Below are 12,973 nucleotides of genomic sequence, written 5' to 3' on the forward strand. Positions count from 1 at the left end.
GCCATTAGAGTGGCATCATCTGCATATCTGAGTTTGTTGATACTTCTTCCGGCAATCTTGATTCCAGCTTGTAACTCATCCAGCCCAGCATTTCTCATGATGTGCTCTGTGTATAAGTTAAGTAAGCAGGGTGACAATAAACAGCCTTGTCATACTCCTTTTGCAGTCCTGCACCAATCAGTTGTTCCATACAGAATTCTAACTGTTGCTTCTTGACTGGCGTACAGGTTTCTCAGGAGACAGGTAAGATGATCTGGTATTCCCATCTCTTTAAAAAGTTTTCCACAGTTCGTTAATGATCCACACAGTCAAAGGCTTTAGCATAGTCAATGAAACAGAGATATATGTTTTTCTGGAATTCCCTTGCTTTCTCTATGTTGCAGCAAATGTGGGCAATTTGATCTCTGGTTCCTCTGCCTTTTCTAAACCCAGTTTGGATGTCTGAGATTTCTCATTCACATAATGCTAAAGCCTAGCTTGAAGGATTTTGAGCATGACCTTACTAGCGTAGGAGATGAGTGCAGTTGTCCAGTGGTCTGAACAGTCTTTAGTACTGCCCTTCTTGGGAACTGGGATGAGAATTGACCTTTTCCAATCCTGTGGCCACTGCTGGGTTTTCCAAATTTGCTGACATATTGAGTGCAGCACTTTGATAGCATCATTTGGGATTTTAAGTAGCTCTGCTGAAATTCCATCACGTGCACTAGCTTTATTGACAGCAGTTCTTCCTAAGGCCTACTTGACTTCACACTCCAGAATGTCTGGCTCTGGGTGTGTGGCCACACCATCATGGTTATTGATGTCATTAAGATCTTTTTTATACAATGATTCTATGTATTCTTTCTATCTCTTTTTGGTCTCTTCTACTTCTGTTAGGTTTTTACTGTTTCTGTCCTTTATTGTTCCCATCTTTGGATGAAATGTTCCTTTGGTATTTCCAGTTTTCTTGACACGATCTCTGGTCTTTTCCCTTCTGTTGTTTTCCTCTATTTCTTTGCATTGTTCATTGAAGAAGGCCTTCTTGTCTCTCCTTGCTTTTCTCTGGAACTCTACGTTTAGCTGGGTGTACCTTTCCCTTTCTTCCTTGCTTTTCACTTCTCTTCTCTTCTTCAGCTATTTGTAAAGCCTCCTCAGACAACCACTTTGCCTTCTTGCTTTTCTTTTTCTTTGGGATGGTTTTGTTCACTGCCTCCTGTGCAATATTACAGCGGCAGTGTGCAATATCCATAGTTCTTCAGGCACTCTGTTTATTAGATCTAATCCCTTGAATCTATCCGTGACTTCCACTATATATGCATAGGGGATTTGATTTAAGTTGTATCTGGTTGGCCTGGTGGTTTTCCCTGCTTTCTTAAGTTTAAGCCTGAATTTTGCTCTGAGAAGCTGATGTATTTTTAGTAGAATACATATATGTCCATTTTACCTTCATTTTTATAGTCAACCATTTGCTTTGGAAATTCCTCCACCTTTTCATCTCTGTAACAAATGATGGAAAATCAGCAAATAGTAATAAAAAGACTATTAAGTAAAACTAATACATTTTCCCCCTGATTTCTTGCTTAATAAAATAGTAAGGATCCATCATTGCTTTCTGACCTCTGTTATTTCTCACTGCTCTTTTCTCTTTTCCCCCCTCATATTCCTATCAGATGTATATTGGAGCAGTTAATGGTGTTCCACATTTCTCTGAGACATGTTCATTTCTCTTCATCCATTTCCTCTTGTCTTTCGTGTAACATAATCTCAATTGATCTGTCTTCAGGATCTCTGATTCTTTTGTTAGTTCATGTCTACTTGTTGAGCTGCGCTAGTGAATTTTTCATTTGAGTTATGGTGCTTTTTAACTCCAGAATTTCTCTTATTAAAAATATATGATTTCCATCTCTCTATAATGTTCTTTACTTGATGAGACATTGTCATTTTTCTGTTACTTCTTTAAGCATGATTTCTCTTAATTCTTTGAACATATTTATAATGGTTGTTTTGAAATCTTTGCTAAAACTGACATCTGGTCCCTCTCATAGGCAGTTTCTGTTGTCTGCTTCTCTGGTAGGCTACAATCCATGGGATCCCAAAGAATAGGACACGACTGAGCAACTCCAATTCCACTTTACTTGTTTATTGATTGACTCTGTTTTACTATTTCAGTGAATTATGGCTCCCCATCCTCCACCTCATGTCACTTCTCACTTCACTCATCAGGGCATGTGTACAGTCATCTTGGGATGACATTGGATTGAGTGGATATCTTTTTCACTGTCTCCTCCCATGCCTCTGCTGGTGTCACGCCCAGCTATTAGGCTGCATTAATTTGCTCACAGGACAGTGCTCTGGGACATAGATTGCTCCACAGTCAGAATGGATTAAACTAAACCCTTTTGAAAGTGTTAGTCCCTCAGCTAAGTGTCTGACTCTCTGCAACTCCATGGACTGTATGTAGCTCACCAGTCTCCTCTGTCCATGGAATTCTTCAGGCAAGAATACTGGAGTGGGTTGCCATTCTGTCCTCTAGGGTATCTTCCTGACCCAGGGATCGAACCCAGGTCTTCTTCATTGCAGGCAGATTCTTCACCATCTGAGCCACCAGAGAAGCCCTTAAACCCTTTTGTAGGGTAGTTTTGGAGGCAAGTTTTTGAGATTTGTTTGGACCCCAGGATGGCTCTTAGCTGTTTCTCTTCCTTCCTCTCTGGTAAACTGGGTGGCCTACATTTTAGCTTGCTCTAATGGCTACCAACGCCTCTTAAAATTGTTCATCACCAAATATCCAATATTTACAGGAGCCCCTTTAGGCCTTAATTTCTGTACACTTTCTTTCAGGTAAAGTCAGTTCCTTTGGGAAGAGCTCTGGAGTGTTTGTTCTTATGGACTGCCTCTTCCCCTAAAAAGCTCTGAGTCTCTGCTCGAGACCTGGGGGTGGAGATGGTGACATAGTTCTCTCAGAGGGACACCCCTGCCTTATGATCAGAACATTAGGTGGGAGCCGAAGGGCCCCTCTCCCTCTTCAGTTCAGTTCAGTCGCTCTGTCATGTCCAACTCTTTGCAACACCATGGACTACAGCATGCCAGGCCTCCCTGTCCATCACCAACTCCCTCTCCCTCCTGAAGAGCCTCTATCCTGTGAATGTGGGCTGGGGAAGACAGGGAACCCCTGCCCCTCAGCAGCACTTGTTTGCAATTTCGCCTCTTTCATTTGGAGCTTGTATTCCTTTCCCTCTTTCCTTCTGGCTGTCCCATTATACAAACGAAATACCTTTGGTAGTTGTCCCATAGTTCTTGGATGTTCTGTTCTGTTTTTTCCTTTTTCCCCCCACCTCCAATCTTCTTTCTCTTTGCATTTCAGTCTTGGAAGTTTCTATTCATGTGTCCTCAAGTTTAGATATCTTTCCTCAGCCAAGTCCAGTCTACTAGTGAGCCCTGCAAAGGCGTTCTTCATTTCGTTACTGCTTTTTATCTTTAACATTTCTTTTGATTCATTCTTAGAATCTATCTCATTGCCCATGGGCTTCATTGCCCATCAGTTCTTGCATATTGTCTTTTGCCATTACAGCCTTTAGTGTATTAATCATGGTTGTTTTAAATCCACAGTCCTATAGTTCCAACATCCCTGCCATATCTGAGTCTGGTTCTGATGTTCTTCTTTCTCTTCAATCTTTTTTGACCTTCAGTTTGCATAATTTTTTTTTCATAGCTGAACATGATGTACTGGGTAAAGAAGACTGAAGTAAATAAGCCTTCAGTGATGTGATGATAAGGCGTGGGAGTTGAGAAAGTGTTCTATAGTCCTATGATAAGGTCTCAGTCCTTTCTTTAGCGATCCTGTGAATCTGGACCATGAATTTTGCAGTCATTTTTCAGACACTGCCCCCAATCTTAGGTAGGACAGGATGGCTAGAGTGGACTAGTTGGCTATATCCTTTCCCCCAGATAGGTTAGGCTCTGGTAGGATAGTTTTTCCTGAGGGTAGACCTTGTTAGGAACAAAAAACACCCTGGCATATTTCAGTATGGTTACTTTCCCACTCCTGAAAGCACTGCAGGATTTTTCTGGAATCTTCACTGTGAGAACCTGGTAAACCTAGAGGTAAAACTCACAAAAGTGTATGGGCCTCTCTGGAGTTTTCAATTCTCAGATTTTTCCACTGAGCCTCTAGCAGTTCATCAACTCTGACTTTCCTATCCCTGTACTGGTTCCCCTGGAGATTTGTTCTAGTCTGTTTCTTCTCTAACATTAATAGTTGTGATTCTGTTTTACACACCTAGTCTATCTCTTCAGTTTAGGGAAGAGCAGTTTGCCCTGTGACTTTATTTCTCTGAGGGATCTGAGAAGAGTTGAGTTTTCAGTTTGTTCAACTTTTTATTTGTTGGAAGGATGGAATGAAGGTCTGTCTGTACATGTTGGACAGAAATGGGAAGTCCTCTATTTATTTTCACTGTCTACGCCATCTGTAATATTTGAGGAACTTATTCATATCTACAAGTAAGAAAAGCCAAGATATACCAAACATAGCTTTTAGTAAAGCTGATTATTTAAAATAATACTTTTCAGAGATCTCAGGATTCTTGTCATCCTGTAAGTATGAAATTAAGTGACATGGAATTATTTGATAAAAGACATCATTTGGAAACCTAGTTTTTAATAACAATTAATTTTTTCTCCATCTTTCAGAATCTTTTCTAGCTCTTCAAAAAACCCAAAATAGTTTGTATTCTCCATGCTTCTTTACAGTTAGTTCAGCCTAAATCAACTTAAAAATAGTATGAACTTGATCTCCTATGCTCTAAGTAAGGCTGTAAGTGACATTTAACGTTGCCAAATCTACTTAATTCTCTTTAATTGAGCAGCACATGACCATTTCTTCCTTAGGATGCTTTCCTCACTTGACTGCTGTGATGACGCATTCTCCAGAATTCTCTCTTTCCTCTGGGGCTGCCTCAGTCTCTTTTGCTAACTTTCTCTGCCTGTTTGCCCTCTAGATACTTGGCATTTCTCAGCAGTTAGACCTGGACCCTGTTTTCCTTGTAAACTTTATTAGTAATTTCATCTACTAATGTGGCTTTAAATCATCTGTGTGTCCATTCTCAATTTTATGTGTCCCACTTGGCCCATTTCTTCTGTTTTCTCCTCTGGAAAATTTTCTGTGACCCAGAAAAACTTGGATCTCAAAGGATAGAAGAAAAACACCATAAAACATTAATGGTGGTGATATTGTGAGTGATTTAGGTTTCCTTCTCCTTTATTTGACTTTCTAGAAATTTTCTATAAAACTGAAGTTGGCAAAGTATTCTCTCAAATATTTAATCTTATTTTGATACTCAACAACAGACCCTTGACCTTCCAGCTATCAGCTGGTAACTGTATTTCTAAGCCAAGATGTCAGTCCTCTACTTCAGGTGTCTTTAGATTGTACATGTCATCTTATTTGAGGCAGAATGTTTAAATCTTTATCAGGTTTGACTGTGCTCTGCCAGGCAGCTATTTAATAGTATGAGTTTTGATCCTGCAGGTGGATTTGATATGGAAGTAAAAGGTTGGGGTGGAGAAGATGTTCATCTGTATCGAAAATACTTACACAGTGACCTGATTGTGATTCGAACTCCGGTTCCTGGTCTTTTCCACCTCTGGCATGAGAAGCGCTGTGCTGACGAGCTGACCCCTGAGCAGTACCGCATGTGCATCCAGTCCAAAGCCATGAACGAGGCCTCTCACTCGCACCTGGGAATGCTGGTCTTCAGGGAGGAGATAGAGACGCATCTTCACAAACAGGCATACAGGACAAATAGCGAAGCTGTTGGTTAATGTAATCATTGACACACTATCTGAACCACAAACCAGGACTATTTGTTTAGCCTTAATTCCAATTCCAGATGCAGTGCCTCTTTCAGGAAGACATGCTTTTGTGTTCTTGCTGATGTTACTTCAGCAGTTTAACCTGGTGTGAGAAGAAAACGCAGCGTTGCAATGCAGAGTCTCTTTTTCTGAGCATACCTCACTATGGATCATTGACAAATCAAAATCTGGTATTTGTTCTGAGAGTAGTCTTGAGTTAGTTTCTACCTGGCTTCATGTTCTGATGTGTATCCTGGTTGCATGTGGGCTGAGGGGTGAAATGTGTTGTGCTCAAGGTAGGTTGGAGCATCCTGTTCCTTTAGAGAGGATGGAGTGTTATGGATGGAGTGTGTCAGCAAGGGTTCTTCACCTACTGACCACTGAGTCAACCTACTTGGTTTTAAATGAAGATCTTTGGTCATTTGCTTAAAGAATCCTTTTTCAGAGGGTAACTAAATGACATATCTAAAATTCCCAACTAATGAAGAGCAGGCAGAGCTAAAAATTCCTCAGCTTTGTGTTGCCTAGCCCCCTGAATGTCTATTTTTAAACAGATGGGTAGTAGTAGAAAATACTAAGGATAGAATCTATCACTTGATTAAAAATACAATGTGTTACTAATTTATCACCATGTTCAGGATTAGGAGTCAGAGTTGCTATAGGCTATTCTGAACAAATAAATATGGAAGCACCTTAAACATAACAGTTAGTTATGCTGGAGTACCGGACACCAGGGGTGTCTGGGAGCATCAGTTTACGTGAGCCAAGGCTCTGGCAGGGCCTTCTTGTGGCTCAGAGCAGATGAACGTAGCATAGTGTTGTGTGTTTCTTGCTCTGTGTTCTCATTTAGCAAGGATCCATATGTTTGTTTTATCCTTTTTGTCTTCTATGTTAATTATGCTACATCTGTATTTAGATGTAGCATATTATTATATGCTACATTATTATAATACTTTGAGTGGAGGGGAGAAAAACCAAGCAATTTAATGAGGTATGCCATAAGATCATACTGATTCAAGGAAAGGGGCAGAGCAGAACATTGTCTAAATGGAAATCTGAATTATAGAGTATTTTAGGGAATATATAACTTGCAGATAGAATGATGTTTTAATTGAGGTATAAATTATATTAATGAGACAAGATGGGGAAGCAGTTACATTCAGATAGGACTGTACTGTGCTGTTTATCACACGTGGATCTTTTGCCATAGGGTCAAGCGCTATATCCACAAATTGGAGATGTGGTGAAAGGCATGCATAGATTTTTGAACCTTTGGCTTTTCAAAGGGACCTATACAGAATTCTTTCTATTGTATATAAACCCCTGAAAATTCATGGAAGACAAATCATTATTCTTTTTGCTCCGTATATCATATCATCTGAAATATTATAAGTCCCAAATTTCTTGGTGCTACATGAATTCAGTTTTACAGTAACTCTTACTGTTCTTTTAAGTATTAAATTGGAATAGCATTTAGACTTGGTTTTTTAAGATGTGTAAAATGTTCTCTGCAAAATTGTTCAGGTCATTGTCTCCTTTTATATACAGTTATTTATTGTAAAGACCAGTGAATTAAGATATTTAAAGTGAGAGAACCTAATTATTTACAGAAGTGAGTTGTAGTTTGTTTTTTGACAGAACCAAATGAATTTTTTCTTCTTTTTTAAAAAACAGGCTTTTAATTTAAATATGGAAGCTAAGCAATGGAAACTTTACTATGTTTTTGATAGTAAAAGGTACCAATAAAGTATTTTATTACCAAAAGTTAAATCAAAATGTGATAAGCTAATTTCTTTCTGTTGAAAAGTATCAAATACAGAAAATTGCATGACATATAACTGTGTACTTTAAAGAATAGTGACGCCAACACCAATGTAGCAGCTATTCAGATTTGAATCTCAAACTTTGTCGATGAAAGGCCTCTGTGTGCACTTTCTTAATCACATACCCTCACTGTGTCCATATTAGTCACTATCCTGATGATTTTTGTGATAATTTTTCACTTATTTTTCTTCACTGTTTTCCCAACTATGTATGTATATCTACACAATAGACTATTTTGCCTGTTTTGAATTAATATGTGTATTATTTCATCATATATTCTCTTTAACAGTCAGTGGGGTTTTTTTTGTTCATTCATGTTAATCTCAAAGTTAATTCATTTTAATTACTGATTAGGATTCCACTAAATGAATATACTGCAGTATTCTTTCTACTCTTGATAGATATTTGGATCACTCATTTTTTTTTTGTTGTTTATTTCTTTATTTGCTTTGGCTGTCACGAGCAATGTTGCCATGAATACTGCTGTGTGTGTCTCTTACGAGCATTTGAGAACTTCTCTAGAAGTAATGATGCTAAGTCACCAGTTGTATGTATATTCAACTTACTTCTCAAAGTGGACCACTTCCAGCACTGTAAGAGATTCACTTTGCATCCCTGGCAATACTTAATTATGTCAGACTTTTTAATTCTTGCTAATCTAGTGGGCTTTAGGCATGAATTTTAGTTATAATTTTCATTTTCGGTCTTTTTGCCCATTATTATAAATTCATAGGAATTCTTCACATATTCTGAGTACTAATTCTTACTGGTTAAATATTTGCAAATATCTTCTCTGGGATGTAACTGTCCTTTCCCATTCTTCATGGTACTTTTTGATGAATAAAAATTAACTTTAATGTGTTTAGTTAATCTTTTTTCCTTTATGTATTCTTTTTATTGTTAATTTTTGACATCATAATGGAGAAAAGTATTTTAAAGCTGTTGTTCTGTATTATCTTCTGCGTACCTCATACATAGCTTTATTCTGAAGGATTGTTATGGTTATTTGTAACCTTTGTACTTTCATAAAACTTTTAGAATAAGCTTGTTAAGTTTCATGAAAACTTTTGTGAATTTTTGTTAGAATCTCATTGAATCTATAAGATCACTTTGGGGAAAAAGTACATTTTATCATACAGAGCCCCCCAGTCCTTGAACATGATACTATCTATTTTGACCTTTATTATCTTCAGTTAAGTTGTACTTTTTCACACAGTGGATTTACATGTATCTTTTAAAGCTTTTTTTCCTAGATAGTTTGCATTTTTTATGCCACTGTAAATCTCTTGTTTTTATTTTTTTGCTGGTATTTAGAAATCAAACTGATTTTTGTTAATTTTTGTGTTCAGTAACCTTGCCAAACACAATTTTTTTTTCCCACACCATCATGTGGGATCTTAGTTTCCTGACCAGGGATCAAACCTATGCCTCCTGCAATGAAAAGGTGCAGTCGTAAAAAAACAGAGTGCAGTCGTAACCACTAGACTACCAGTGAAGTCCCAAGCAATTCTAATATTGTATTTCTAGTTGGCATTTTTTCTGTTACACAGTTATATTCTGTTGCGATTCTTTAATAGACTGGAACCTGGTGATCTGGAGTCGATGATAAGAAAGTAAAAGAGAGAGAGAAAGAGGCTGATATTCCTTGGATTACACAGAAAACCAATAAAGCTTTTGACACAGAGCTTGCACTGCTTCATGTAGGCACCAGGTGCCCTCTCCAGGGGTGAAGGCACAGTGCGCCTTCTCGAGAGGGTCTTAGAAGCCTGGGCAAGAAAGTGAGCTCAGCGGGCTTCTGTGCTCCAAAGAATTAGCCTGAGAGAGAGAGAGAAGGAAAGAAAGCTCTGATGGAGCAAAGGTGTTTTATTCAACATAGTGTGGGTATATATACTGTCTTACAAGGTAGCTATTTTCAGCAAAGATAAAAATCAAAAGTCCAGACTTACAAATTATCAAGGAAACATAAGGCGACCCATATCAAAGAGAGACGGTTGTAAATAATCACTTTTACCTTCTTGTCTAACTCAGTGACACTAAGCCATGTCGTGTGGGGCCACCCAAGACGGTCGGGTCGTGGTGGAGAGGTTTGACAGAATGTGGTCCACTGGAGAAGGGAATGGTAAACCACTTCAGTATTCTTGCCTTGAGAACCCCATGAACAGTATGAGAAGGCAAAAATGATAGGATACTGAAAGAGGGACTCCCCAGGTTGGTAGGTGCCCAGTATGCTGCTGCAGATCAGTGGAGAAATAACTCCAGAAAGATAGAGGGAATGGAGCCAAAGCAAACACAATGCCCAGGTGTGAATGTGACTGGTGATGGAAGCAAGGTCCGATGCTATAAAGAGCAATATTGCATAGGAACCTGGAATGTTAGGTCCATGAATTCAAGGCAAATTGATAAGTGGTCAAACAGGAGATTGCAAGAGTGAATGTCGACTTTCTAGGAATTGGCAAATTAAAATGGACTGGACTGGGTGAATTTAACTCAGATGACCATTATATCTACTACTGTGGGCAAGAATCCCTTAGAAGAAATGTAGTAGCCATCATAGTCAACAAAAGAGTCAGAAATGCAGTACTTGGATGCAATCTCAAAAATGACAGAATGATCTCTGTTCATTTCCAAGGCAAACTATTCAATATCACGGTAATCCAAGCCTGTGCCCCAGCAAGTAACGCTGAAGAAGCTGAAGTTGAACGGTTCTATGAAGACCTACAAGACCTTTTACAACTAACACCCAAAAAAGACATCCTTTTCATTATAGGGGACTGAAATGCAAAAGTAGGAAGTCAAGAAACACCTGGAGTAACAGGCAAATTTGGCTGTGCAGTACAGAATGGAGCTGGGCAAAGGCTAATAGAGTTTTGCCAAGAGAACGCACTGGTCATAGCAAACACCCTCTTCCAACAACACAAGAGAAGACTCTACACATGAACATCACCAGATGGTCAACACCAAAATCAGATTGATTATATTTGCAGCCAAATATGGAGAAGCTCTATACAATCAGCAAAAACAAGACCGGGAGCTGACTGTGGCTCAGATCATGAACTCCTCATTGCCAAATTCAGACTTAAACTGAAGAAAGTAGGGAACACCACTAGACCATTCAGGTATGACCTAAATCAAATCCCTTATGACTATACAGTGGAAGTGAGAAATAGATTTAAGGGACTAGATCTGATAGAGAGCCTGTTGAACTATGTACAGAGGTTCGTGACATTGTACAGGAGACAGGGATCAAGACCATCCCCAAGAAAAAGAAATACAAATAAGCAAAATGGCTGTCTGAGGAGGCCTTACAAATAGCTGTGAAGAGAAGTGAAAAGCAAAGGAGAAAAGGAAAGATATTCCCATTTGAATGCAGAGTTCCAAAGAATAGCAAGGAGAGATAAGAAAGCCTTCCTCAGCGATCAATGCAAAGAAATAGAGGAAAACAACAGAATGGGAAAGACTAGAGATCTCTTCAAGAAAATTAGAGATACCAAGGGAACATTTCATGCAAAGATGGGCTCAATAAAGGACAGAAATGGTATGGACCTAACAGAAGCAGAAGATATTAAGAAGAGGTGGCAAGAATACACGGAAGAACTGTACAAACAAGATCTTCATGACCCAGATAATCACGATTGTGTGATCACTCACCTAGAGCCAGACATCCTGGAATGTGAAGTCAAGTGGGCCTTAGAAAGCATCATTATGAACAAAGCTAGTGGAGGTGATGGAATTCCAGTTGAGCCATTTCAAATCCTGAAAGATGATGCTGTGAAAGTGGTGCACTCAATATGCCAGGAAATTTGGAAAACTCAGCAGTGGCCACAGGACTGGAAAAGGTCAGTTTTCATTCCAATCCCTAAGAAAGGCAATCCCAAAAGAATGCTCAAACTACCGCACAATTGCACTCATCTCACACGCTAGTAAGGTAATGCTCAAAATTCTCCAAGCCAGGCTTCAGCAATATGTGAACTGAGAACTTCTAGATTTTCAAGCTGCTTTTAGAAAAGGCAGAGGAACCAGAGATCAAATTGCCAATATCTGCTGGATCATTGAAAAAGCAAGAGAGTTCCAGAAAAACATCTATTTCTGCTTTATTGACTACGCCAAAGTCTTCGACTGTGTGGATCACAATAAACTGTGGAAAATCTGAAGGAGATGGGAATACCAGACCACCTGACCTGCCTCTTGAGAATCCTGTATGCAGGTCAGGAAGCAACAGTTAGAACTGGACATGGAACAACAGACTGGTTCCAAATAGGAAAAGGAGTACGTCAAGGCTGTATATTGTCACCCTGCTTATTTAGCTTCTATGCAGAGTACATCATGAGAAACGCTGGACTGGAAGAATCACAAGCTGGAATCAAGATTGCCGGAAGAAATATCAATAACCTCAGATATGCAGATGACACCACCCTTATGGCAGAATGTGAAGAGGAACTTAAAAGCTTCTTGATCAAAGTGAAGGAGAAGAATGAAAAAGCTGGCTTAAAGCTTAACATTCAGAAAACTAAGATCATGGCATCTGGTCCCATCACCTCATGGGAAATAGATGGGGAGACAGTGGAAACAGTGTCAGACTTTATTTTGGGGGGCTCCAAAATCACTGCAGATGGTGACTGCAGCCATGAAATTAAAAGATGCTTACTCCTTGGAAGGAAAATTATAACCAACCTAGATAGCATATTAAAATGCAGAGACATTACTTTGCCAACAAAAGTCCATCTGGTCCAGGCTATGGTTTTTCCAGTGGTCATGTGTGGATGTGACAGTTGGACTCTAAAGAAAGCTGAGCACCGAAGAATTGATGGTTTTGAACTGTGGTGTTAGAGAAGACTCTTGAGAGTCCCTTGGACTGCAAGGAGATCCAACCAGTCTATCCTAAAGGAGATAAGTCCTGGGTGTTCATTGGAAGGACTGATGCTGAAGCTGAAACTCCAATACTCTGGCCACCTCATGTGAAGAGTTGACTCGTTGGAAAAGACCCTAATGCTGGGAGGGATTGGGGACAGGAGGAGAAGGGGATGACAGAGGATGAGATGGCTGTATGGCATCACCGAGTCGATGGGCATGAGTTTGAGTAAACTCCGGGAGTTTGTGATGGACAGGAGGCCTGGCGTGCTGCGATTCATGGGTCGCTAAGAGTCGGACACGACTGAGTGACTGAACTGAGCTGAACCATACGGTTCATAAAAAGGAAGAGGGTCGTAAATAGTTACTTATCACCGTATGGAAAAACTAAGGAAGGAAATGCATGCATTCATCAGCCCTGGGAGTAGCGTGCCACTCCTTTAAATTCCTGAATATTCAGGAGTTAATAAGGAAC

The 12,973-nt window shown here is 39.5% G+C and overlaps 1 protein-coding gene across 4 annotated transcripts in view; it reads left to right on the forward strand.

Annotated features, from left to right (window-relative positions):
* The window catches only part of CSGALNACT2 (chondroitin sulfate N-acetylgalactosaminyltransferase 2), a 53,722-nt gene extending 45,029 nt beyond the window's left edge, over nt 1-8,693 (forward strand). For all 4 annotated transcript variants that reach the window (XM_065922349.1, XM_065922352.1, XM_065922351.1 and 1 more), the window contains one exon: nt 5,504-8,693. In XM_065922349.1, the coding sequence (XP_065778421.1) occupies nt 5,504-5,796 (293 nt within the window). In that variant the 3' untranslated portion in view covers nt 5,797-8,693. The remainder of the gene's footprint in view (nt 1-5,503) is intronic.
* The last annotated feature ends 4,280 nt before the right edge of the window (nt 8,694-12,973 follow it).

The sequence above is a fragment of the Muntiacus reevesi genome, chromosome 2 (assembly GCF_963930625.1).
Source record: "Muntiacus reevesi chromosome 2, mMunRee1.1, whole genome shotgun sequence".
Lineage (NCBI taxonomy): Eukaryota > Metazoa > Chordata > Mammalia > Artiodactyla > Cervidae > Muntiacus > Muntiacus reevesi.